Here is a 26,769-nt window from a genome sequence, read left to right on the forward strand (position 1 = left end):
GTATCGATTAGTGCAATGAATTCCTTGCCATCATTGTTTTCAGGATTATCCACATGCAAGTTTAGATCCCCTGATATAATAAGACAGTCAAACTCTATGCAAACAACTGATAGCAGTTCACCTAGCTCTTCAAGAAAAACTTTAGCTGAATGTTTTGGAGGCCTGTAAATTGTCAGTAACTAGATGTACCGCATACAAAATATAACCGCCGCTCAGTCCTGTACATCCGTTCCGCGAAAATAAATCACACTTCAATTTGTCTCCATATTTTACTCCATCCCCCACTCTTGAAACTTTTGTGTATGATTGTTTGGCATGCCTGAGTGTGTGTGTGCGGCTGCACAGGAAGTAGCCTACTGGTGCTGAAAAGGTGAATAGATTGTAGAATAGCCAAAGAAGATGTAGCATTGTTATAAAACCTTTAAAATCTCTAAACAATCACAAGTAGGGCAGTTCATCACAGTTCATCCATTGCAACTGGATTGATGAAAGGTCACTTACACCTGTAGGCTACATTGTATTTGGGAAAAGCAAAAGGTATCAGCATAATGTTATTTATTTATTTATTTATTTTTATGTATTTATAAACAAAAACATCTCTGTCAGTTCCATGCCGTTTTCAACAGCTATCAAAAACAAAGGTCATTTTTGGATGGATGGATTTTTTGTGAATGTTTCTTCTTCTACATAAGATTTTAGTCATCTTTAGTTCATGTAATACTTTATTGTCAATGCACAAATTAAGTAACAGTAGTCTGAAACGTTATTGTTAATGCACAAATTAAGTAACAGAAACGAAATGCTGTTTTACATCTAACCAGTGGTGCAAATAACTGACATGTCCAAATGGGCCTTGATGAAATGCGTCGCTAGACTGTTCATACACATTTTAACAGGCCAAAGTTGAAGAGCTTTTGTCCGTTATTGTTCGTGCAAATATAGGCTGATTCATGTTCCCTTGCATTGTGTAACTGAGGTCCATGGCTAGTCTGGCTTTCATCAGACCAAGCTCAATCTTTTAAGAAAACAAAAAATAAAAATAGCGGGCAGATCAGGCTGGGTTCACCCAGCCTAGTCCATAGGCACCCGATATTGTAACTAACAAACTAGATCCTAATAGAAAGCTGTTAGCTTTCCTAAGCTACAGGTAGGATTATAAGGTAGGCCTATTTACAACATAAATTGTCAATAGGCTATGCTGGCGACACAAATAAAATCTCCTTTGGAAACCAATGGCTTACGCCTTACAGTATCAAGCGGACTTAAACTGCCATATCGTGGCGAAAAGTTGTAATAACATTCACGCAGCTCCATGAGTCAAGGAAAGCGTGAATGAAGTTGCCATTTCTAAATGGGACCCACTACACAGTAGCTTAAGGTGTGTTGCTAAAGCAGCCATAATGAAATGAAGGTGTCATTGTTTGGATACTTCACACACACGTGCTTTTTAATTTCACAGACTACAACTACCAAGCTGGAATCAAAGCACATCGATTCCCCTCTCACACCCTGCACGCACTTAAAACAAAATAAACAGGCATCTCAGTCTCACGCATGTATAGGCAAAACTGAATCAGACCGGTGTAACGTTGGTAAATCTTCCATTGCACAGAATGATTTTGTAGTTACAGTCCTTGTAGGAAGCGTCCATTGTTTTTCCAACCCACTTTTAACTTCCAACAAAATTACGTCTCACTGCAACGATGCACCATCTAGTGGACAAACGACTACTTATCGCCAATACTGAAAATGCAGCCATGATGATGATGATGAATATTTATTTTGGCTTTCTTTTAATCCTACTGAATTTGTAATTATGTATCGGCCGTTCTAATACAGATAGTATGTGGGTGCCTGTGTGTGTGTGCATGTGTATATGTGTGCACCGCCATCTACAGGCCAATGAGTGTACAGTCACTAAATGTACACATAACCTAATTTTTTTAGACCCCCCATAGATGAAATTCTACGGAACTTGGCATACCCCCAGAGAATGCCAGGTCAATCATACACATAAAATTTGGTGCAGTTCTGAACATCTTAACTGAAGATAGGGGCGATTAAAGCAGAATAATATTGCATTTTCATTTTTCACCAGGGGGGGGGGGCCTTGAGACCAACATACCATAAAAGATTCTTCATCCTCAGTGCCACGGTTCAGGTAGTTATTTAGGAAAAACTGTTTTTGCGGGGGGGGGCCCAGCACGGGGAATATGGTGTATGGTGGTGGCCCCCGGGGACGAAACGAAATATTTCCGTAAAAGTCTAGTGGGGCTACATACCCACCAAATTTCATGTGCCCCGGTGGTTCGGTGTCCCGGGTATCGTTGACCAAAAATTCAGGAAGTAGATGACGGGAAAAATTCTTGAATTGTGTGCGTGTACAAGTTTATGTTTATGTGTGTGGGGTGTGTGTGTGTGTATGTGCGTGCTTGTGTGTTTGCCTGCGTATGTGTGTTTGTGCATGTGCATGCATGCGTACATATGTCTACTGTGTGAGTATGTGTCATACGTATGATTACTGTAAATGTGTGTACGTGTGTATCTGTTTATGCACATGTGTGCACATGGAATGGGTTAACATCACCCCTGGAGGCTATCCATGTGGGGTTACATGCCCACCAAGTTTCGTGTACCCCGGTCTTTCAGTGTCCCGGGAATCCTTGTTGGTGTACGGTCACTAAATGTACACATAAATTATTTTATTGCAAGGCCCCCCATGAACGAAAGTTCACAAAACTTGGCATGCATTCGGAGGGTGTCATAATGATCCTACACTTTCAATTTCGTGCAGTTTTGACCATGTCAGCCAGAGATATTGTGGTGAAAACACCTAATTTTTTGCTTTTTAATTTTTAACTATCAGTGCATGATGCTGGCCTACAAAGACAGCTTGAGACTTGTGTTTGTCTTGCCTCCTCCTCCTCCTGCAATCTCTCAGTGGATCTTTGTTTTGTGTGTATGTGTGTGTGTGTTGGGGGGCTGACAAAGAAAATAGGGTATAAATAGTTTGGCAACACAGGTGAGAGAAGTTGGGATTGCCATCTATTGTCGCTATGGGTAAGATATGAGTTTCCCACTCCTAATGCTATCCAAATTAAATAACATTTTCAGCATATCATATAAATCTGTGCACATAAAAATAACTGAGAAAGAGAAAGAGATCAATGTCTGGATCTGATTCTGTATCCACAGTTGGTCAGGGAACAAGGATGGAAAACAGGTCCTACGTCAGTGACATTCTTGTGCTGGAAGAATTAGGACACTATGAATCATTTGCAGATGCTGTATTTTACACACTGCTATTTGCTTATATTGCACTGCTGATAACCAATTTTGGCGTTCTTGTTATCATCATTAGAGAGAAAAGCTTACACCAACCCATGTACCTGCTATTTTGCAACCTAACAGTCAATGATATCCTTGGTAACACTGTTATACTACCTCAACTGTTATTTGACATGGTTGCTAAAAACAGGTTAATTTCTTATAATGCGTGTGTTTCACAGATATTTTTTACTCATACTTTTGCCTCAGCATCACACACCATACTGATCATAATGGCTATTGATAGGTATGTGGCTATATGCAATCCATTGCGATACAATTCAATAATGACAGCTAAGGCAGTTGCAGTCTTGACTGTGTCTGCCTGGAGTTTTGTCATTGTATTAGTCGGTGTATTAGTGGGTCTCACAACCAGGCTGTCTCGCTGTAGATCACTTATTCCAAATTTTTATTGTGACAATGCCTCCTTGTTCAAGTTATCTTGTGAAGATGTGTCTATTAATAACATCTATGGACTGTTTTACACTGTGGTGTTATTTTCCTCCTCAATGGGTACTGTTGCTGTCACATACATTAGAATTGGTATCACATGCTGGACTAAGAAAAATGCAGAACTCAATAGCAAAGCCATCCAAACATGTACAAGTCATTTAGTCTTGTATCTGATATTGTTGCTGTCTGGATTCATTATTATTATCATGCATCGGTTTCCAGAAGATCGCTTTTTAAGAAAACTCATGGCTATTATTTTTCTTGTTATACCTGCCCATTTGAATCCAATTATTTATGGACTACAGACTAAACATTTAAGATTGAAAATTTTGCAAATATTTAAAAGGAAAATCACTCAGTTAGGACAATAACAATTCTAATGTACTGTAAATGTTATTATACATGGTTGTATAATGTTGTGATTGCAAATGGTGAAATTGTTTTACATAAGAATGTTTTAAAAGATGATGATTGTATTATACTGGACGTGTGAACCTTTCTTTTCTTGCTGAGGTAATTGAATAAAGATGTAATAATTGTAATTTTTTGAATGTTACATGATTTAATGAACGTCAGTAAATACCACCCTTTGTAATAGCCTACACTTGAAAGAGCGGATTCAAATCTACTTTTATCAGTCAGTCTCATTTTTGATCAATAATTCTATGCGTACTAGACTTGTAATCTTCAAATAAACTAGATGTACCGCATAGCGCAGGCATGGACTGGCCATCGGGCGTACCAGGCATTGCCCGGTGGGCCGACGCACATTTTTGGGCCGGGGCTGTCATAATTTAATAATAATAAAAAAAAATATATCCACCGCGACGGTATTTGAGACACGAAATGCGGTAGGCCTAATAAACCACAAAAGCGCAAGGGGGGCAGAGAAGCTGCAAGACAAAAGGCTAAAAAGCCTACAAGTGGACGCAGCAAAATGTGTCAAAATCACAGAAATGTTCACCCCAAGGTCGACTGTTACAGCGGGTGCAGGGCCGTCGACATCGAGTGCACAGGCTGAAGGAGTGGAACACAGCTTTGATGTGCAGGAGTGCGTTTCCCAAAAGCATCGTTGCTAACTACGGTAGCAACTAACATGGTTGCAACTATGTAAGTACGACACAACTGTTCCCCAAAACGATAGTGTGAACTATGGTGGTGGAACTTACATAGTACGATGCATCGTGACACTGCGTCAGTGTTTCCCAAAACCATAGTAGCAACTAACGTTCGCAACCACTATCGTAAAGTTGTGTAGTTACAGCTACACCTCTCGACCTGTAGTATGTAGTAAGAACCATAGTAGACAACGTAACCCTGATGACGGAACACGCAGAGGACAGATGGATGAGAGGTAGCCATTAAACGATCCCATAACATTGCTGTGGGATACCATACCATAGCATTGCTGGAAGCTACAATTGCACATTACTGGACAACGTTATGTGGTACAGTGGAAAGTGAAGTGTTGTGTTAGCCCACAACAGAGCGGCCTGTGGTGAAGTGCTATGGTGACCGCAATTATCTGTGTTGTTATTATTCGTGAATTTACATGTAGCCTAATGCTAATGTGTCAGCACAGATTCTTTCGAACACCCGTTAAAGGGAAACTTGGCAGGATTTCCCCCTCTGCTGGAGAAATTGTGCATTATGCTATTTCAAACTGTGGGAAAAGGTAACGATAAAGCACATGGATTTGTTTACAAGATAGCGAACGGTTAGCATAAGTTTGGCAGAACTATGTGGATGTTACAAGGTAAGAAACACAATTTAAAACGAGTTTCTTGTTTCTCACTTCTCTTTCCGGGACGGTAAGTCTCAAGGTTGGTTTTCCGCCTGGGGACGCTAGGCGCAGCGGGGAAAGTCACCATTTTCACCGGAACAGGTAATTTAACCATCCGAATGATTTCTAAACGGGTTTATTACGTTGAAATAGTTGCCAAGTTCCCCTTTAAGTTAAGTTATCTGGTGATAAAGCTTTTGAATGCCAACGGTATTGTTATGTGAGGCTAGCATTGTAATTGTTATAAAAGGATAACGTTACATTGTAGTCGTATGTTAGTGTGTTTGGATGAAGCATCTGCTAATCATACACATAGCTAACGGTATATGGACTCTACAGCCCATTATGATGTAGTGAAGTGACTGTGCTATGGCAGAGACTGTAGCGTGTGTGCTTTACATGAGAGAGGTCAGGGGTTCAAGACTGAGTCGATGGGTGTGAGGTGAGTATGCCTGTGGAGTGGGGTTTGTGTTGTATCTTGTCTGATCACAAGCTATGTTTAGTGGGTGTATAAGTTAGGCTACTCTCAGTTATTATATGATCTTGATATTTGAACACATGAATTACGCTGAATTATGTTGGTACAATGACAGAATGCTGCTGTGAAGTTGAGTAGCCTCTCGCTTGGAGAACTTTAAGACCTCTGGGACTTAAGTGAGCATGCAGAGTGCTGTGGTCAGTGTCAAAATGTGACATGATTTTCACTGATTTAACTTGTCCTTCATGGCCCAGGTATGGGTAGGCCTGTCATGGGAGGCGGAAAAATGGTAAGTTGCGTTTGCTTTGTGACCTTTCAATCTGTGTATGTATTTTGATGTCATGGCTCATAGGGAACATGTGTGTGTGTGTGTGTGGGAGGGATCATGGGGAGAAAGTGATGGTGGGAAAGTTAAGTACATTTACCCCCTCACCCCCACCAAACTAAAAGAAATGTAAAAAACATAAACAAAAGAGGAAAAAACAGGTAATGTGGCAGGGAATTGATTGTGGGGTTTGGGTGTTTAGGGGCCAAACATATGTGCAACTAATTCCCAGTGTGCTTCCAGGCCAGCAGGAAGGTGTGCAGCAGCCACTGGAATGACCTCTTCCACCTCCTCCACTAAGAGCTCCTCATCAGCCGGCAGTGGGATGTGATCCTGAAGGGCCATGTTCCAGAAGCACCGCCACCAAAACTACACTGCACGCTTCAGGCCACCAGCGGATTTGCTCACACACCTTTCCACATGCCCAGGGCCCTCTCCACAACAACGCGGGTCCGGCTATGGGCGTTGTTGTACCGCGCCTCTGCCTCGCTGTTGGGCTCCTAGATGGAGCAGTTGACATGCTTGTATTATCATAGGGGGTTGATGGAATAAAGTAGGTCTTGAAATGTCAGTGCACTCAGGGAATATAGACATGCATTTGAACAGTATAGACTTTGCTACTATCTCAGCAGCAGAAGGCAACAACATGAGCAGCACCTACAGTAACACTGTGTGTGTGTGTGAGTGTGTGTGAGTGTGTGTGTGTGTGTTGGTACAGCTGGCGCAGATCCTTCAACCATTTGAGCATTGAAACATTTGTGCTATGTGAACTGTCATTTTGTGGTTGTGATTCAACACACAACTTCATAACTACAATGGATGAAAAGTAATGGTAAAAAAACTATCTGTGCATTTAAAATATCATGAAATACTTGTGTGTGGTAACAGTATTCAATTTTCAGTGTCACAGTGAAAACACATAACAAGGGCAACATTGGAAAAATGCTGCATAAAGGCATGAAAAACTTCCAGTGAAATGAAGGGCAATCATAAAGTAAAGTATTCATTTATATAGCGCTTTTAGAACAGAGTGAAACTCAAAGCACTTACATAACAACATGTTCAACATTGTTCATATTACATATCCATATTTATTCTGCTCTTACTGTAAGGTAACTGCTAAGATACTGCACATATTTATATTTCATTTATATTACTCTAAACCACCTTCTGCAAACCAACTGTATACTACTGTCTACACTGCACTATATTTATTGTCCTGTCTATGCACCACCTGTCTATACTTTATATATCACATTGCACTTTTCTGCCTTGGCCAGTATTTAGCCTATAGGCTATTCGGTGTGTTTCATTAAATGTGTAACTTAGCCCATTTGCTCGGTTGGCGATTTATGCTTCACTGATTAGGCTAATTAGTAGGCTACGTTCAATAGACTGTGACGTTATTATTAAAATTATCATTATTATGCCTATTATTATTATTAATGGCCTTATATATATATATTTAAAGCATTCATAGCCTAGGGCCTATTGAAATTACTGCCTATTGTTGTAATAAGTATTATCATTATTTTTTATTATTATTATTATTATTATTGATATTATAACTGATGGGCCCAGGAAACGTCATGCAATGTCAAATTGCATTACTTTTACGTGACTTAATGCGTTCGGCTCTAACCGACAGAGCCCGACATTCTCCGAACACATCTGCAACCATTGTAGTCTGAACTATGTTGGTTGAAACCAACATGGTTCAAACTAACAAAGTACTATGTAAGTACGACGGTTTTGGGAAACAGTCGTAACTTACATGTTGGTTAGTTGAACGATGCATCGTACCACGTTAGTAAAAAGCTAACCTCCGTAGTTGTACGGGAAACGCACCCCAGTGTAGTAACAAAGAGGAAGGCGAAGTACAGGTGGATTCTGAGGAGGAGAGACGTTACGTTTGATGTGCAGTGTAGTGACACAGAGGAAGAAGTACAGGTGGATTCGGAGGAGATGGACAGAGACGTTACGGAGGAGGAGGAGACGTTACCCAGCAGGGACAAATTGAGGAAGAGGTCAGCTACTGTAAATGTTAGCAGAATGAAGAGGGACGTTTCATGCAGGGAGGGCTGTTGTATGTGTGTGTGGAGGGCTGGGTGACCACCAGGGTAGGAATTTCACGGCGGCCACGTTGGCCGTGAGGCCCCTTTGAAAATCAGAGGTTTACAGGCCACGGTGATTTTTATTTAGCCTGTGGCCTGTCAAAAATAATCTTAGCATTCACAGCGCAAATTAATTTAGTCTTTTACGCAGTGGAGAAAGTGACAGCGCAAGAAATAAAGTGCGTCCAAATTCACCCATTCATCTCAGTTGAACTACTCGCGAAGTAGCCTATTCATCACACAGACATCACAAGTATCACATGAAAGAGCTTTTTCTCAGCTTTTAAACGATGTTAGGCCTACCCGATAATTGCTGAGTTGAACGGTTCGCGAGAAAAGTACATAATATTTCAATTTAGTTATACATTCTACTGAAGGTTTTGCGTCCCATGATCTCCCAACCCATTCATCTCGGTGGAATACTTCACGAACCCTTCTTTTAACACACGACAAACCATATATCAGAATAAACAGCAGACCTTACCGAACACAAGTCCCCTGTAAGTAGTCCCCTGTACAGTTAGCCGTTCTAGAGTAATCCAGTTTTGAATTTGTAGTAAATTTTGACATGCATGGATGTCTCCAAATTTGGGATTTAAGTTTTACAATGTGTTTAAATTGTTCCACATGATTTCATAACGGGCCAAATACAAAATAAATGTTACAAATATCGCCTAGATATTGGTAAATCAGAGGACAGCTGACTGAGTTTGTGAAAGTAGCCTTAGCCTAATGATCACATAATGCTAAGCATGCATCTAGGCTATTTGAGTTTCTTAAAGGTGCCATGTGTAATATCCGCCAAAAAATCAATTCATACTCCACATTCCATAAAAGATGGAGGCAGTATACCTCCAGAAAGTGAGTTGGTCTACCCTAGAGTAACAACCGAGAAACGTGTATGCAGTTTGGCTGGCGGTTATGTTGCCCGCATACCGCCTCCCATGGCCGAAGCTGGTATTATGACACCTGTCGGGCTGTGGCTAGTAATTTAGCATGCTAATTCTGGTTGATATCTCTGCAGCACTATACCTTGCCATTTTTTTAATGACATCATCACCCTTATTTCTTCTCATTCTTTTGATGCGTGTAGCTCATTTTTTGGATATTTTTACCTCAATTCTTACACATGGCACCTTTAATGAACATTTTGTGTAATATAGTACAGCGGTTAAGCCCTGAAATCAAGGGGAATTGTGCACTTTTTGAAAGAAACATGAAACTTCTACCATAGTTAGGTTATACCATAAGGTTTATTTTCAGATTGGGAGGGAAGTCAAATTTGACCTCTGAGGCCCGGGAGAGGTCAAATCCAAGATGGCCGCCAATAATATTCAAAAGTGCCTCATGTTGGAACCAAACACAGTAGAAAAACACTTAAGGTGTCATTTCCCACTAACTCTTGGGTGCCCATTCTGTATCTGATAACTTTGAAACCACCAGAGTTCAAGAAAATCCATTTATGTAAAGGTCAAGGTAAACAAAACATCAAAATATTCATTTTTTATGTATCCCAATTCATTTCTTTGTTGTCCCTGTATTATTCAGTTATTAGTTGTTATTTCATGAGATGTGTGGCTAATTTCATTTCTTCACAGCACAGAATTATCCACAGGTGACCCCCCTAGACCATTTTCACAGACCACCTGCCATACCACCGCTGGTTAAAAAAACCCTGCTTTAGAGAGTTGTTGCTACAGGCCACAGTACGCACAATGTAGAGAGCACTTCAATCGACATATTCTAACAGGTAAACATATTGACTATGAACAAACAATATTATTACATAATTACATAATATTATTCATGTTGCAAATTAATTTAACCATAGCCAGGAAGGAATTTTCCTTGGTAGTTAGCTTTTGAGGTAAACATCATGGACATTGATCAAAATAATTATCCTAGTTAAACTAAAAGACAGTCTGGAACATTTATGTGAGCTGAAGCTAGTTTATTGATTGAACAGAGTATATTGTAGATATGTCAGCTTGGTAATGTGAAATTTGTTATGGCTGAAATAGGTAATGTTAACAGAGTAGCCTAGTTAAAAGCGGTCAACCGGGCTTGAACACATTTGTAGCTACAGTAGCATGTTAATATAAGGCTGTGTCTTTAATTACTACTAATTCATTACTTCTTACTGTTAAAGACTATCAATTGGGAGATTGTTAAGGCAGGTTTTGTGGTGGACTGATGCTCAATGTTTGTACCATCAAGTACCATGTTGATGAAGGCCAAGAGAGATGGTGGCACAGCCCTCTGCTGGCAGTTTTCTTTGAATGACCCGTCAAAAGAGAAAAATGAGTTAAGGATCTCTTTGCGCACTACTTGTGCTGCTCGCATTAAGTGCATGGCATCACTGTCAGTTTCACAGGCTATCATGAGAGCTGGTCCAATGTCCTTCTCAAATCTCAGGAGTGTGTCTCTTCCGCGTAAATGTGCCCTCAGATGTGGAAGCTCAGAAAGCAGTCGTTCTTTCAGTCTGGTGGTGTGTATCCGTTCACCTACAATTCCTTGATTTCAGGGCTTAACCGCTGTACTATTACACAAAATGTTCATTAAATGCACGAAGTATTCCTAGGTTAATGATTGATATGAATCATACAGTATGAAGGCTACAGTAGCCTAGCTAATGTTAACTAGCACTGCTAGCAGCATTAACGTTACCAACCTCCCTGCTTAACTCACCACAACTTTGTAGGTCTTGTCCCTCATGCTGGCCCTTACAAAACCCACAAACTGACTCTCGGACACACAACAGTCAATAATGTGACCCGATTTAAAGTGGCTTTCACCCCTTTGGACACTCACTAAAACATAATATATTTCATACTGTGTTGCAGCATGTAGGCTAATGTTAGCTGCATTATGTAATGACATACAATGTCGGAAATGCTAAAGGTTAGCCTGTCGGCTACCTGAAAAGTTTGAGTGTTTAAACTAACATTTACATTTAACATTTAACATTAACATTTAGTCTATTTGATAGTGTATTGGCCCTGACTAAGTTCGTGTTATGTATAAACCCCAATCCTTGTTGATACAAGTACCAATATTCGTCAAGAAAGTTTTTAATCACATTAAGATTTTCGCCATAGGCAGTAAAAGATTCCGCCATCTTTATCAATATTTTTCGCTGAGAAAGTTTCAAACTATGACCATAACGGCCTTTCCACCAATCAGAGGCATCACTGTGGGATTGTGGGATTGTTCAGGATTGTGGCTAATGAAGTACTTATCCAAGAGATCGCGAATAAAAGGCATTTATCTCAAAACAGGGTTAGTGCCCCATGAACTCTTGGTGTCTATTAGGAGCATATACAATCGCTTAATACAGCCGTAGCTGGTTTTAAGTCTACCACGTGCAGTTAAGTTTTTATGGCTTATACCGCAATTGTCAATGGAGAAATTGCATTGAATTTTTACATCCGGCATCGGCTGTGGGTGGGACTGTGCAGCTCTATAGGACAGCAGCAGCGCTATGAGTCCCATACGTTTCCCACCAGCTAGTTGGCTAGTTCAAACGTTTGCCAACTTAATAAAAGCTTAACTCGTGTCACACTGTTGCAACATCCATCTTATTTGTTTTCAAGTAGCAGGGAATTCAAGCCAAACCGTTGCAACTCTGCCATCAATCATTATGTTAAGCCCACCTAATGACTCTATACACAATTTCATTGGCCTGATTAAGTTTCGATTTCTGGAGCTCACAAGCCAACGGAGAGTTGCTAGACTAGCCCTGGCAGCAAATTTAATTTGCTGCCGCTAGGGGCGCGTCCAGATTTTTAGGCTACCATTTATAACCATTATGAAAAAATCCTAATGCACTTCAGTTGCACATTCAAACGTTAATGAATCCCCATATTACATTCAAGTGCCAAAACACTAACTAACTAGCACAGTAACACATAGCTTAGCAATGTATTAGTGGCCACATTACACTCGATCTTATAACGAAAATAAAAAGTGCTTTTTCTCAAAATGACTCAGCATTTAAGTCTTCAATAACTAGGTATAAACAATAGTTCAACAAAACAAACTTTCTAAGTAGTATTACAATTTCTATTTTATAAACTCATGAAAATAATGTGACTTACCTATAAGGTTGATGGCATATACTAAAGAAAAGATGGCGTTCTAAGCTAAACACGCATCAACCCTACTGTGTATCAAAAGGAACAATCAGAGTTAAACTAACGAAAATATAAATAATACATAGTCCTGCAGTGATACCTAGTGGTGCTACACATACACTGCCTTACATGAACATGAACATTTATTTCAGAGATTTCATATGGAATACCCTTCTCTATTTGCCCTTTGATAGAGGAGGACTGAAACTTCCTAACCTCAAACTATACTACTGGGCATGTCAACTGTGGACAGCCTCTTTTTGGTTTAAATCTCATTTAAGCCTTTCTTGAGTTGATATAGAGAGATTTACATCTACCAATTTACCTCTTCAACTGTACCTATATTCTGCAAGACCAGGGAAGCTTAAGAAATCCACAGACAATCCCTTTGTAAGAAATACAATATATGTGTGGCATGAGGTCCATAAATACTTGAACGAAATTTCTAAGTTATCACATTTTACTCCCATTTGGGGAAATGAAAACTTCCCACCGGCAACAATGGGCGGATAAAGGTATTGCCAAAATAGCAGACGATGGAGTTTTAATGTCATTTGAAAAAATCAAGCAAAAGTTTGATTTGCCTGCTAAGCATTTTTTCCAATACCTACAAATCAGAGATTTTATTCATAAAAGACAAAAGAATATCTCTTTACCCAAACTATCCGCAATAGAAAACATAGCTGTGTGTATGAGGCAAAGAGGGGTTATTTCTATGTTTTACAAGACACTGTTACTTGGGACCCAAGAATCCTCTGAGGAAAAGAGACTTGCATGGTGTATTGACCTGAAACAGGAAATAACAGACTCTGAATGGCAAACTGTATGCAAGAAATCACAAACACAAACATGTAATGCCGGTCTCAAACTTATACAATATAAGTCAGTCATGAGGCTTTATATAACGCCTGAGGTTCTACACAAGTTTAATGTTAACACTCCTGATGTATGTGTTAAGTGTGAAACATGTAAAGTTACACTCATCCATTGTCTAAGGTCGTGCACAAAGCTACAAGCCTTCTGGAGAGCTTCTGGAGAGAGGTTATCCAAGTACTTTCTGCTATAACTGAGACGGACCTCCCTACATGTCCTAAACTGTGTATATTAGGACTATAACCTAAAGACATTAAGCTCAACTCCACCAACAGGAAGATGGTCACCCTCTGTTTACTACAGGCCAGACGGACAATTGCACAAGGGTGGAAATCCACATTAAGTCTGAGTGTGAAATGTTGGCTGGAGAACATTGTTCAAATTTTGCCAATGGAAAAAATGACTTATTCAATGAAAGGAAAATATTTTGTGTTTGAAGATATATGGTCATCCTTTTTGGAATTTGTTGGAGGCCCTCAATTTCTTTTAGCTCTGAACTGACATTCACTGCCTTTATCTTGAACCGAATCTGAACAGAATACTGCTATTTGAACTGGAACTGGTGTAAGAAACTCCCATACTATCTACTACCTGTACCATTGTTTGTACCTTTCATTTATTCACTTCTTGTTCCATTTATTTTCTTTGTGTGCATGTGTGTGTATGCATGAGTGTGTGAGTGTTTCGTATTTACTTTTCACATTTGCATTCTTGTTATTGTTACTTGAAGAAAAACCAAATAAACATATTTGGAAAAAACAATAATAAGAAAGTCCCCCTATTGTGTTTGTAGCCTAGCTTATGTTTATTAGTTGAGCTGTTGGGAAAACGTTACGAACTTTAGCCTGGGTGTACCTATAACGAACCTGTTAGCAAATGTGTAGCAAACAGATTTTTCAGGATAATTAATTACCAATCACATTTCACATGTCAAATAAAGCCAGCTGATATCTGATAAACGGGTCCGTACCACACACAATAAGCGGACCAGTATTGCATATGATAAACAGATCTGGAACACGTCAGTAATACAGACTATCATACGGAACTGGGCCAGTCTTAGCCCTTGTTGGCACCAGATCCGTCAAACGGATCCAGACCAATTTTGGACCGATGTGCGTTTGGACGCCGGATCAAGTTCATTATGCAGATCCATGCCGGACGTTGTGGTAGGTGTGGCCCAGTTCCGTCCCAGTGTATGTTTGCTATCTGGGTAGGTAGCTCTCTCTCTCATAGCCCTTTCACGGAGGTCCCGCAGCTCTTCGTTGGTATATATTCCGACTCGAAAAGATAAGGACGTCCAATAAGGGTTCATCGTCGATGTCTTCAAATTCCTTCAAATAACCTGCCATCTCTTATGTCTTCTGTTGCGTTCAGTGCTTCTCTTTTGCACAGTCCTTTCTTTCGGCGACAACGTTTCACGCAAGATTCACTTCACATCCCAGAGTTCTGTTTTACCAAGGTGCCTGCCTGTATGTGAACCAGACGTGAACGGTAATGGAAGCTTAGCGTTAAATTCTGTCAGGAAGACTCAATGCATGCGTCACTCATTCATTCATTACTTCCGACCAATCACCAGTCTGCATCAGCCTTTATAATCACTTTACTTTGTACCTGCCTGTTGCTTTCAGGTGCCGATTTTTTTCGATGTTCATTATCCATGCACGGGTAGCTAGTCATTCACTTCGCCACAACTTTAACATGTGATGCAGTCACAGACCAGTAGCTTAGCCTACCTTACGTTCGCTTCAACTGAGTTGGACGAATCTCACCAAAGTCTCGGGGGTTTCCATTAATGTAGCATAATAGCTTGTAAACGTCGGAGAGTAAGGTAGGCCAAATTGTTGCCACTATTCGGGTTGTCCGCCCGGTCTTATCAACGGAAAGAGACAAGTTCCGCGGCTTGAAGGTTCTCTTTCACCCTAGTCTCGTGTTAGATCCTAGTTGCTTAAGAGGTTAACGTTGTATCGCTAACAACGCAAATATGGTTGCTAAACTTTTCTGACGAAAACCGTCAGACTTATCAGGCTACGCTGTTAACATACATGTACGGAACCTTTTAAAAAACTCAGTTAGGCTACTCAGTTATCGACACTCGCGATGGTTTCCTTGCCAAAGTTGCCATGATACAGCTTTGCTAGGTCCACATCCTAGGCAAATTGTCTCGCTGGTCAGGCTGTTGTGTATGGAAGGCCAACAGGGACAAAAGTACTCTTCCTTCTTGGCTGCAGTGTTAGTCGCAGAGATGCTGTTGGTATTGTCTGCAGGGCGGTAGGCTACTAATGTCATTAACCCATAATATTTCCGATGCACCTGAAGGCCATATTAATCTTATTTTCATTATCTCATGTCTGGCTGATCATTATTGTCTGTCATTGTCTGTTACTATTGGTTATGTGTCTACAGAATATGTAGGCCCATACATTGTGTTCGTTGATTTAACTAATGGCAACGTAATGTATCATGGCTGTTTATTTGTCTGCGTGCTAGGTCCTTTTGAAAATGCTATGTCTCCTCTCTAACCACTCCATTCCTCCTTGCAGGTCTTCAGGCTGTAAGGACTAGAACAAGATCTTTCCTCAAACTCTTCTTTGCCAAAAGAGCAACACCTCTAGCAGGCACAAACTCTCCTTCAGGCCAATACGGCACTCACCCTTATACTTTTTTCCAAGCACAATGCACTTTGCTTGTCGTCATTCGTAATCTCCCATTCGTCCACGGCAGCCCATAAGCACAGGGATGGCATTCCTTCCCATTTCTTCATTACTTAACATCTTAATAATCTTTCAATTTCAGGAGCAGCTCCTCTTCGTTTAATGTAAATGCCTCTCTCTCTTTAATTTAAGGGTATGCATCTGTCGGCAGTGGAGTACTGACCCTCACCGTAACTATCTACTTCATGCAGGGATGCGGGGCTGGTTCACGTAGGCCTATAGCCAAAACGTTCATCAGTGCTTTGGTTCATATTTAATCTTACTTCATCCAGGTCATGTCAAAATCGAATATCCATATGTCCTCGAATCTCAATCACATAATTCTCAATCATCATATAATCAAATCAATCAGCAATTATTAGGCTACATCACCAATTCACTCTAACTATTTAATTTACAAGGTCTGTGATGCTGGTTCACATATTCTAAACACCCACTTACTCTTGGCTCTGGAGCAGTGCTTTGTTACTCATTTAATCTTATTTCACCCAGTCAGCATGATGAGGATTACTCTTCCATCTCTTGTCTTTATTTTAGTTATATGCTAAACCATCCTCAGCGACCATCCATAAGTGCTAGTGTACTCCAGCTATATATCTGTTGATTGTATTTTGTCTTGTCCTGTTGTGTCCTTAGGTCTGCTGCTGGTTAGTTAACCCTGGCTCTCTTTTCACTCCCTATCAATTCACTCCTTGAATGTGTTCCTCATGGCTTTCTATGGGTTCATGCGCTCTGGGGAATTTTGTTCTGACAGCCAGGTTTTAACCCTTCTCAGGATCTGGCTTGCTCAGCCATCCTCTTCTCCCACTTCTATAGTGTAATTCTGAAACACTCTAAAATGGACACCTCAGGTCTTTGTCATTATCAGAGATTCTAAAGTAAATAACTCTTCTGTCCCTATACTTCTATGATCAACTATCTTAAACTTCGCCACACACTTCTCCTAATGCACCTCTCTTTCTTCTACCCACTCTCTATGTCTAAACAATGGTTCAGAATCCACTTGTCGACAGCGGTTGGTAGCTGCGGGCTCTCAACCTCCCAATATACTAGCCATTCCTTTCGCATCGGCGCTGCAACGTCAGCAGCCGCTCTAGGATTACCTGCATCCTCAATCAAGTTGCTCGGAAGATGGTCTTCGTAAAACTTACGAGTCCTATATAAGACCTTAGGATCAAGCCCTTCTAGATGCGCAAATAGCTCTCGCAAGTGTCAATTAAGGTAAGCTACCTTGCAAAGGTCTGGTGGTGGTTATTCGGCTCAGCTAAAGCATTATATTAATTACGTTGGACCCGAGCCACTCTTCTCCAGTCACTTCACGCACAGCCCGGCACTTTAGGCACAGAATAAAGCGTTAATACATTGTAGTCACTACGCACCGCCACCCTTGGTCTAGCTTCTGCAAGCAAAACCTTGGGTAATCACGTCACAACAGTTAATTTCCTTTATCCTTCCATCACCCCACTTCACTCATCATATACATACGCCTTAGCTCGATTTCGGCAGTCGACTCGAATCATAATCATCAAATCGCCAATCATCAATCGTTATCGAACCGAACGATCATTAAGCACTTTCCACGGGGATTTGCACCACATTGAATTACATCTTGCCGTGCAAGAACCGAGCTTACGACTCGCTGCAATCGCTGCAGACCATGCTGGTCATTTTCTTCTTTTCACGAGAGTGCTCAAGCTTTCTATCTGTTTCTCTATACCTTTTCTCTCTGATCTTATTACCCATGGGCAATGTCTATTTCATGTTTTCCTGTCTCGTTTAGCTAACGTTACCTATGCTGCTCATCTTATTTTGGGGGGCCTTTCCAAGAGCAAGGTGCAAAAGCATGGCTCACTCTTTTCATCTTGCCCTTGGATCTGCTTTAGCTCCATTCCGTTGCAGGATGCGGCTTGCTCACGGAAACAGTCATCACATTTAGGGGTCGTACTTAAATCGGATATAATCTGTCATGGACACTACACCGTGCTGTTATTTTGGGTAAGTCAACATAATAATTCATTAATCTGAACCTTGCTTGTTTACATTTCTATCCTAATAGTAGGCCTATACGTCGTGCTATTTAGCTTTCTTTAACATGGCTTTACCTCTGCCGGATGGACAGTAGTTGTTAATTTCATCTGCTGTACATCTAGTCCTTGCAGCTTCTGTTCACCATTGAACCGTAACAAATGGATTTCACAAACTGTAATATTTTGCATCAACTTGCTTATCAATTAAGAGCTAGCTACTCCATTTGCTTGTCACAAGGCTCACAAGAATCTATGGACTGTATGGTTACTGAGTTCTTAATTACTAAAGACTCACACAGCAGTAATGAGCATTTTGTAATCAATGTACTTCCTCTTGCAAATGTCTGGTGGTGGTTATCTGAATTTAATCATATTACTCATCTCTTCGTTTCTGGTGCCCGTACTGGCTTGGTTGCATTTGTGCAGGTCATAATCTTCTTTAACTGCAAGCGCTATTTCGTCTGCACTAACCTGAGCTTCTGCAACTGCAAGCTCATTGTCCCCCGAGCAACTGCGAGCTCTATTCTGCTGCACTGACCCTGAGCATCTGCAACTGCAGGCTCTATCCCCTGCACTGACCCTGAGCATTTGTAATTGCAAGCTCATCGCCCTGCACGTTGTTAGTTAACCCTTAAGCTAAGCTTCTGCAAGCACTAGTCACTCAAGCAGTCTTGTTCAATGGGTTGAACATCTGCAAGCTCAATTCCCTTCCATAACTTTAAATCAATCATAGAATTTGAGTCACAGGTGGTTGAATCCATCATCATAATCATCCTCATCAAATCATCAGTTTATTTTATTAAGTTAATTAAGTATATTCTTCATGTGTCTCTGCTGTCTGTCTCGCTTTCTCTGATTCATCTCCCGAGCTCAACCGGATAATACAACATGCACTGTTTAATACTGTTATGCTCTATTTCAGAGAGGATAACCATCTAAGCATTCTGGTGGGTATCTTTATTTCTTATTCTTTGGGGGTAGGCTCCACCCCTGCCGTCTCATACCGGCAGGATCTGCAGGGTCTGCACACTTTGGTGACCTGGACGAGGGCCGGGGCCTATGCCAAAGACTGTCTTATTGTTGCTTTTGCCTTTTGTATATCCTTTGATGGATTAAAACGTGTGTTAACTTTCATTGTACCTCCCTGAGTCTTTCTGATAGAAATGGAAGCTTAGCGTTAAATTCTGTCAGGAAGACTCAATGCATGCGTCGCTCATTCATTCATTACTTCCGACCAATCACCAGTCTGCATCAGCCTTTATAATCACTTTACTTTGCACCTGCCTGTTGCTTTCAGGTGCCGATTTTCGATGTTCCCACCCTCCCTCCCTAACCACCACCAGTTTGGCCTTGTCCAGATGTCCAGGGGGTAGGCTCCGCCCCTGCCGTACCCATCTGCAAGGGTCTGCACACTCGGTGACCTGGACCGAGGACGGGGCCTATGCCAAAGACTGTCTTATTGTTGCTTATGCCTTTTGTATATCCTTTGATGGATTAAAACATGTGTTAACTTTCATTGTACCTCCCTGAGTCTTTCTGATAGAAATGTGTTTCTTTTTAATAAACTGCCTGCACACTTACAAAGTTCCCAATGCTTCGGTTTACATGTAGAGACCCTCATTATGCTACTGTGTAAGTGTAGTGCTATTTTGAGCCTTGTTAGTGGTATAGAAATAGCGATTTCTTTCTACTGTATGTGTGCTCCGAAGGCTAGCGTTAAACGCTAATAGCGGTTTGCAATAAAACTGGTCACATTCGACTAGCATGAAAACAAATCCCAGCGAACGGTCGAACTCGGTACACATGCGTTATTAACCCCTAGGTTCATTTTGCGCCGGAATGGTCCTTTAACATAGCAACCTACTTCTGTTGCAGATCTGTTCAGCCTGCCGTTCACATCTGTTTAACACAGTTTAATTTTAAATGTGACGCGATATGCCAGCATTTGAAGTGTCAGGTCCTCTGTAGCTAATACCCACAGAGTAACATGAGAAACGGGAGCAATAAACTAGATGTACCGCATAGCGGTACAAAATATGACCAATAATTTGGTAATTTTAATATAACCAAGCTTATATTAATTTGCACAGATAGAAAGGATAACTACTCTTTAACTACTTACAGATTCCAGCTCGTTCCTTCGCTTTCCTTGCCTTAGTGCTTTTTCTTAGAGTGTTCAATACTTTTTCCTTGTGTTATTCCACTTCATTACACATGACTCTACTTATGGAGTTGTTTGGATTTATTATGTGTGGATTACCTGAGTTATTACTAATGTCACGGTCTGAGGACCGGCACACAGGATTGGACCCAATAGCAGACATCAAATCAGGAATTGAAGGGAAAAGACTTTAATGTCAAAACTTAGCTTCAAAAAGGCAGCTCATAAGGAAACCCTGACAGGGCAGGAACAAACTCCACAAAAGGCAGGGCAAAAACAGTCCAACACTCAGAAGATTTCGAAACTTCAAAAAACTGATTAAATTCCAAAAGGCAACACGAAATCCAAAAACACAAAATCCAAAATCGAAGATCACAAAAAACAAAGTTTGACACAGAGTACACTGGAGACAAGGACTTGACAAGGACTTACATGATGTGACTGAAAGACTCAAAATAATCCAGCAAAGAACACAAGAAGAGACAGGGTTTAAATACACAGAACCAAACAGGACTAACAAGACACAGGTGGAAAGGAACAAGGCAATAATCAGGGAACAAGGCTCAGGTGAGGGGTATGGTCAAGGAGCAAAAGCACATGACAAGGGTAAAACAAGGAACACATGGTACAGGACACGGGGAGTAAATTAAAGCACAACAGGAAGTGACATAGGAAGATATAAGACAAGGCAAAACACACAAGAAATACAATCACTACAGAAAACAAAAAATGCATGGCCAGGACCTAATGATCTTGGGCCGGATCCTGACAACTAATGCCTGGTGAAAATGTTGTGCCCCCCGTATTCCACTTTTCAAGGGCCCTCTCCTCCATTGGGGCCCTATACTCCCCCCCCCCCCCCAGTTTGACGCTCTGTAATCTGCTGAACCTTCTGCTCGTTTCCAAATATTAAAAAACTCTCTGCAACTCAACATTGGCCTGCCTGCCTCAGCTGCCTGTGAGGGGCTTTTCAGTTGTGCTGGATTACTGTTCACTGCCAAGCGACCAAGGATGAGTGCAACTAAGTTTGAAAATCAACTACTGCTCAAACTTAAAGGAGAACTCCGGTGATTTTTCACATAGATCTCCATTTCTCAACGTCACTGTGTACTGTCGGTATGAACAAAACTGAAACAATCGGTTTTACCTAGCTCGAGTTGCTGCAGCTACAGCGCTACACACTGGGAGCATGGACATGGCTGCCTTAGCTGCTGGCTGCAGCAACTCGAGCTAGGACCAAAGTCCTTTTAGGCAAGTACCTCCACTCGGCGGCCATATTGCAACGCTTTTTGGGCACTTATCGGGCATCTATTTTGGCAGAAATGCGTGTGCGTAAGGCTTCTCGACACCAATCTTGCTCCAGCGGCGAGATCACAACAGATGATTGGCACGATGTCTTCACAGCACACATGATTGGCTCAATGTATTCACATGTTGACATTTTGCCGCGGAAGGGTTGTGATATGTGTAGATGTTACAAACTAACTCCATGCATTACTATGGAGGATTTTTTGAGTGCTGTATCTCCTCATTAGAAAGTCTCTGGTAAAACTGGTTGTTCTGGTACCCCCAAAAAAAAAAAAAAAAGTAACTAAGTAACTTGTAGTTAAAGTACATTTTAAATTAACTACTTTTTACTTTTACTCGAGTACATTTTCAGATCGGTATTTTAACTTGTGCTTGAGTAATATTTCATCAAAGTATTGGTACTTTTACTTGAGTACAATATTTTCATACTTTTTCCACCTCTGGTCGGTGGTTCAAGAACCAACTGGTAGGGAGACTTCCACAGCAAATTGATATATTCAGTATACGTTACCTCAAGAAATGCAAGTCTGACTCATGCGTCGGGGATTTCCTCAATTTGGGTCTCAAATCCCCTCACTGCACCAGAGATGTATGAATACAGGTTTGGCGCAAGGCATCTTAGCCCTGGTCCCCCATGAACAATTGATACCGCCATCATCCTTCCAACTTAGAAAAATTTGTCTGTGGCTGTATAGTACTAATATTGTATAGTTCCATAGAGTATAGTTCCATGACAAGTCAGCCTAGAAAATCGCCATGTTTTTTTTATTTTCCGTTGGTCTTATTACGCTTTCTAACTTGGAGGAGACAAGTTTTAAATAGGAAAATTGCCGGAAATCTTAGTCACTTTTAAATGTAATGCTAGCAGGCAAGAAGCTAATGGTCTAATCAGATTCAATGACCTATGCTTGGCTGGAGCTAAAACTGGTATCGTCAGACTCAGAGAACAGCTGGATGAACTGGAGAAAGGTAAAAATCAATTGTTTAACTCAGTGGGAGTGGGACTTAATGAACTGAAGTGGCCTCATTGGTTCTCACATTAACGTCATGAAAAATGTCCAGTTACTGGTTTGTGCTGCCTCCTGCTTGCACACTCTCAGAGGATACATTTTCATTGGCTGTCAAAGATTTTATACAATATAAGTACTTCTGATGTACAGGTGTTTTGAGAAAAATTCGGGATCGTTATCTGTTGTTACAAAAGGTAGGTTATATGCATGAATGTCCCGTTCCCAATGCTATTCAAAACATGATTTTACAAGATGCACTACATAACATAATAATGTCTGGATTCTGTGTCAGGTATGCAGAGAGCAAGGATGGACAATAGTTCCTCTGTCAGTGACAATGTTGTGCTGGAAGAATTAGGACACCCTGAATCATTTGCAGATGCTGTATTTTTCACACTGCTCTTTGTATATATTGCACTGCTGATAACCAATTTTGGTGTTCTTGTTATCATCATTAGAGAGAAAAGCTTACACCAACCCATGTACTTGCTATTTTGCAATTTGTCAGTGAATGATATCCTTGGTAATACAATCATACTGCCTCGTCTACTGTATGACACGATTTCTAAAGACAGATTAATTTCCTATAATGCCTGTGTTACACAGGTATTTTTCAGTCACACATATGGCTCTGCTTCACACACCATACTAATCATAATGGCTATTGATAGATATGTCGCTATATGTAATCCATTGCGATACAGTGCAATAATGACAACAAAAGCAGTTGTGACCTTGTCTGTGTCTGCCTGGGCTGCAGCACTTGTATTAGTCGGTGTATTAGTGGGCCTCAGTCTCAGGTTGTCTCGCTGTAAATCACTTATTTCAAATTTCTATTGTGACAATGCATCCTTGTTTAAGTTATCTTGTGAAGATGTGTCTGCCAATAATATCTATGGACTGTTTTACACTGTGGTGCTATTATCCTCTTCAATGGGTACTGTCGCTATCACTTACATTAGAATTGCTGTTGTATGCATGACTAAGAAAAATGCAGAACTCAATAGCAAAGCAATCCAAACATGTGCAAGTCATTTAGTTGTGTATCTGATAATGTTGCTGACAGGATACATTGCTATAATCATGCATCGGTTTCCAGAGCACAGACTTTTAAGAAAGCTCATTATTATTCTTTTTCATGTTATACCAGCCCATTTAAATCCAATTATCTATGGCCTACAGACTAAACATTTAAGGCTGAAAATCTTGCAGATATTTGCTAGAAAAATCAGTCACAGTTAGAGGATTTAACATTAATTAGAAGGAAAATGGAAGTCTTTACACTGATTAACTATGTGTAAAATGTTTAATCTACAAATAAAGGAAAATACTTTTTATTTCAGACAATTTCATACTTCTTTACCAACAACACATTAGTAATGTCCTAAATATGATTTATATGATATCCTTAATCAAAGCAACCTCTTGAAAGATGAATATTTTATGAAACCTTGTTATATACATCTTTATTTTAATTTATGCCTATATGTATTTATAAGGAAATTACAGAGGTAAAGTGTTCACTGAAATTGCAAGAGAAACTAGATGTACCACATAGCGGTACAAAAATATGACCGCCGCTGAAAATTAATCAAATTTGTCTCCATCTCCTGTGCGCGTGCCTGCACTCTAAAACTACTGGGTTGAAAATGACCCAAATTAGGTTGTTTCTAACCCAGGTGCTGAGTCACTATGGGACAGCAAACATGTTGGGTTAGAATGACCTAGCAAGATGGGTTGGTAATTTAACCCAACCTCTGGGTAGCCTAATCAACCCAGATATTGGGTTATTCCAACAGGGATGTTGGGTTACAGTAAACCAGAAAATGGACGTGTCCTTTTGACCCAATAATGGTTTACATTAACCTCTTTGTTTGGGTTTATTTGACCCATTGTTTATGTTGAATTATGTTATGCTCAATTTTATTTTTAGATTGTGGGTTATAAACATCTAAGCCATAGAAGCAAACAAGATTAAAGAATATAAAACTGACCATTTTTAACAAATTACTCACTTAGTACTTCATCATCATTACTCACAGAGTACATCTATCACTACTATTTATTTATTTTTTATAAATAATTTCAGGAACAAAACATTAGCATTTACTTAATAATATAAGAAAATCTTGAATCTTCAATGTTACATTTATTTAAAATGTATAAAAAACAGTAAAAAGCAGTCATCATACATCATAGGCTTGTGGGGGCATGAGGTTGGGTAGCAGCCTCAAGGCCTTGTATCCCTTGACATCTAGAAGAACGAAAAAGAGGTTTTAAACAGAAGACTAAGGGCTGATTGTTTAAAATATTTAGTAAAAACGTTGATGGTCAGGGTTAGTTATGGTAATATACATAAGTAGATGAGTAGAATAGACATGGAAGTGCTGAAAGTTGTGCATTGCTGTGTAATCTAACTACAGATGGGATTCCCCTCTCATCTTGCTAGGCGAATGACTTTTTCCGCAAAAAGTCCCCATCCCCCCCACCCCCCAATTGGCTTTTTGGCCTCCCCTCACCACTCAAGGTTAAAGAATTCTCAAAAAGATTTTGGTTAGGGCCTTGGAGTACCTACCATTCCAGGACAAAGCAGTCTAGGGAACTCATCAATGACCTCCTGGATTGTTTTGGAGCTGTTCGCTTTCACCCATTCAGCCCTAACACGATCTATCGATCGATCTGTCCATTAGCTTAGGTTTCCTTCCTTTTTTCGGTGGGGCAATTAGCCAACAGAGGGCTCTGGTATGTCAATATTTTTAAAGTTCACAGAAAGTATCTGCCCACGAGGAAGAAAACGTAGGCCAATTGAGGGATCCCAGATGCTTTGCACAAAGTGAAACAATGTGAAAGCGTTTGGTGCACCAGGCTAACCATTAACCGATCTCATAATAGATTGCAACAGTCCCGCCCACTGCTGATTCCGGAAGTAAGAATTCCATACAATTTCTCCTTTGACAACTGGAGTATAAGCCATAAAATCGTCAGGCTATTTCTTAGCCACGGTTCTTTAAGGGAGATGAGTGAGACACAGACCGTGACTATGGGAATAGCGCTCTTGAAGCCATTTTAAACACGCCTTTTGGCGGAGTGAGCTGTCACTCATAGGTAGCCCCGTCTACCTGTAATAAATTACAGTGACACTCACTCCTCATCACATTCACCAGCTCTTCAAGACGAGCAGGCAGAAGGGGCATCGTTGGTCTGTGCCTCTCCCTCTCTTTCGGTCGACTCGTTCGACACAGACCGTGACTCTATGGGAGCCTTAAAAACGCCCCTGATGCCCAGCCAGTACAACGTGACACTAGCCGGAGCCAACTAAAGTCCTCCATCAAGCAGTGTCCGTAAGCCCCGGACCACTCACCCCGAATATAGCGTGCGCAACAACCGGCGCCGTAACATCAAGGCGGTAATGCTTAACTAAATTTAGTCTCTGTTTAGAGAGCGCATGTCCCTTGGCCCCAGTCGCAAAGCACACAAACAGTTGCTCACTGCGCCAGAATGATTGGGTCTTTTCCAAATGCGCAACGCACGAACAGGACAAAGCGCATGAAGTCTCTATTGCTCCTCCGAAGAAAACGGAGGGGGGGGGGCAAAAAGATGAGAGCTGCAAATCTTTTTTTTCATAGATATTAAGGAGTTAACTTTTTACGATTTTTAGAAAATCTGCTTAGGTGCATGCGTCACGCGAGCGAACCTGTCATTGTAGCCTACTGTACCAAGTGACGCGACGCGACAGACCAACAGCAAGTGCCAGATCAAATGAGACAGACTGAGGTAGGCTAACTTGCAAATATGGAAGGCTCTACGTTTATACCAAAACATAATAATGTTTGGCTTCACAGATGATGTATCTGACAAGTCAAAGGAGAAATGAACAGCAGTCTGCAAGTGTGTAAAATAGCGACATAACAACCACCACGTTGATTTTCATCCGAAGTTAGTCGTGTTAGAAACCTAACATCAAATTTGAGGCATGTTAAGAGTTGGCTTTGAATATATTATGCTTTTTAGTTAACGCCATATTAGGTTAAAATGTGTGAAATGGCAAAGTGAAACATTTTCT

The 26,769-nt window shown here is 40.7% G+C and overlaps 2 protein-coding genes across 3 annotated transcripts; both read left to right on the forward strand.

Annotated features, from left to right (window-relative positions):
- The first annotated feature begins 3,212 nt into the window (after positions 1–3,212).
- Positions 3,213–5,901, forward strand: LOC125308318 (putative gustatory receptor clone PTE03). 2 transcript variants are annotated; one of them, XM_048264727.1, is made up of 2 exons: positions 3,213–4,133; positions 5,725–5,901. In XM_048264727.1, the coding sequence occupies exons 1-2, from the start codon at positions 3,213–3,215 to the stop codon at positions 5,785–5,787; spliced, it is 984 nt and encodes a 327-aa protein (XP_048120684.1). In that variant the 3' UTR covers positions 5,788–5,901. The 2 variants fall into 2 exon arrangements, with proteins under 2 accessions (XP_048120684.1, XP_048120685.1); XM_048264728.1 differs by lacking the exon at positions 5,725–5,901 and having other exon boundaries at positions 3,213–4,151.
- A 17,114-nt stretch (positions 5,902–23,015) lies between these two features.
- LOC125308298 (olfactory receptor 52N5-like) lies at positions 23,016–23,948 on the forward strand. Its single transcript, XM_048264692.1, has one exon. The coding sequence runs from the start codon at positions 23,016–23,018 to the stop codon at positions 23,946–23,948; it is 933 nt and encodes a 310-aa protein (XP_048120649.1).
- The last annotated feature ends 2,821 nt before the right edge of the window (positions 23,949–26,769 follow it).

The sequence above is a fragment of the Alosa alosa genome, chromosome 15, assembly GCF_017589495.1.
Source record: "Alosa alosa isolate M-15738 ecotype Scorff River chromosome 15, AALO_Geno_1.1, whole genome shotgun sequence".
NCBI lineage: Eukaryota > Metazoa > Chordata > Actinopteri > Clupeiformes > Clupeidae > Alosa > Alosa alosa.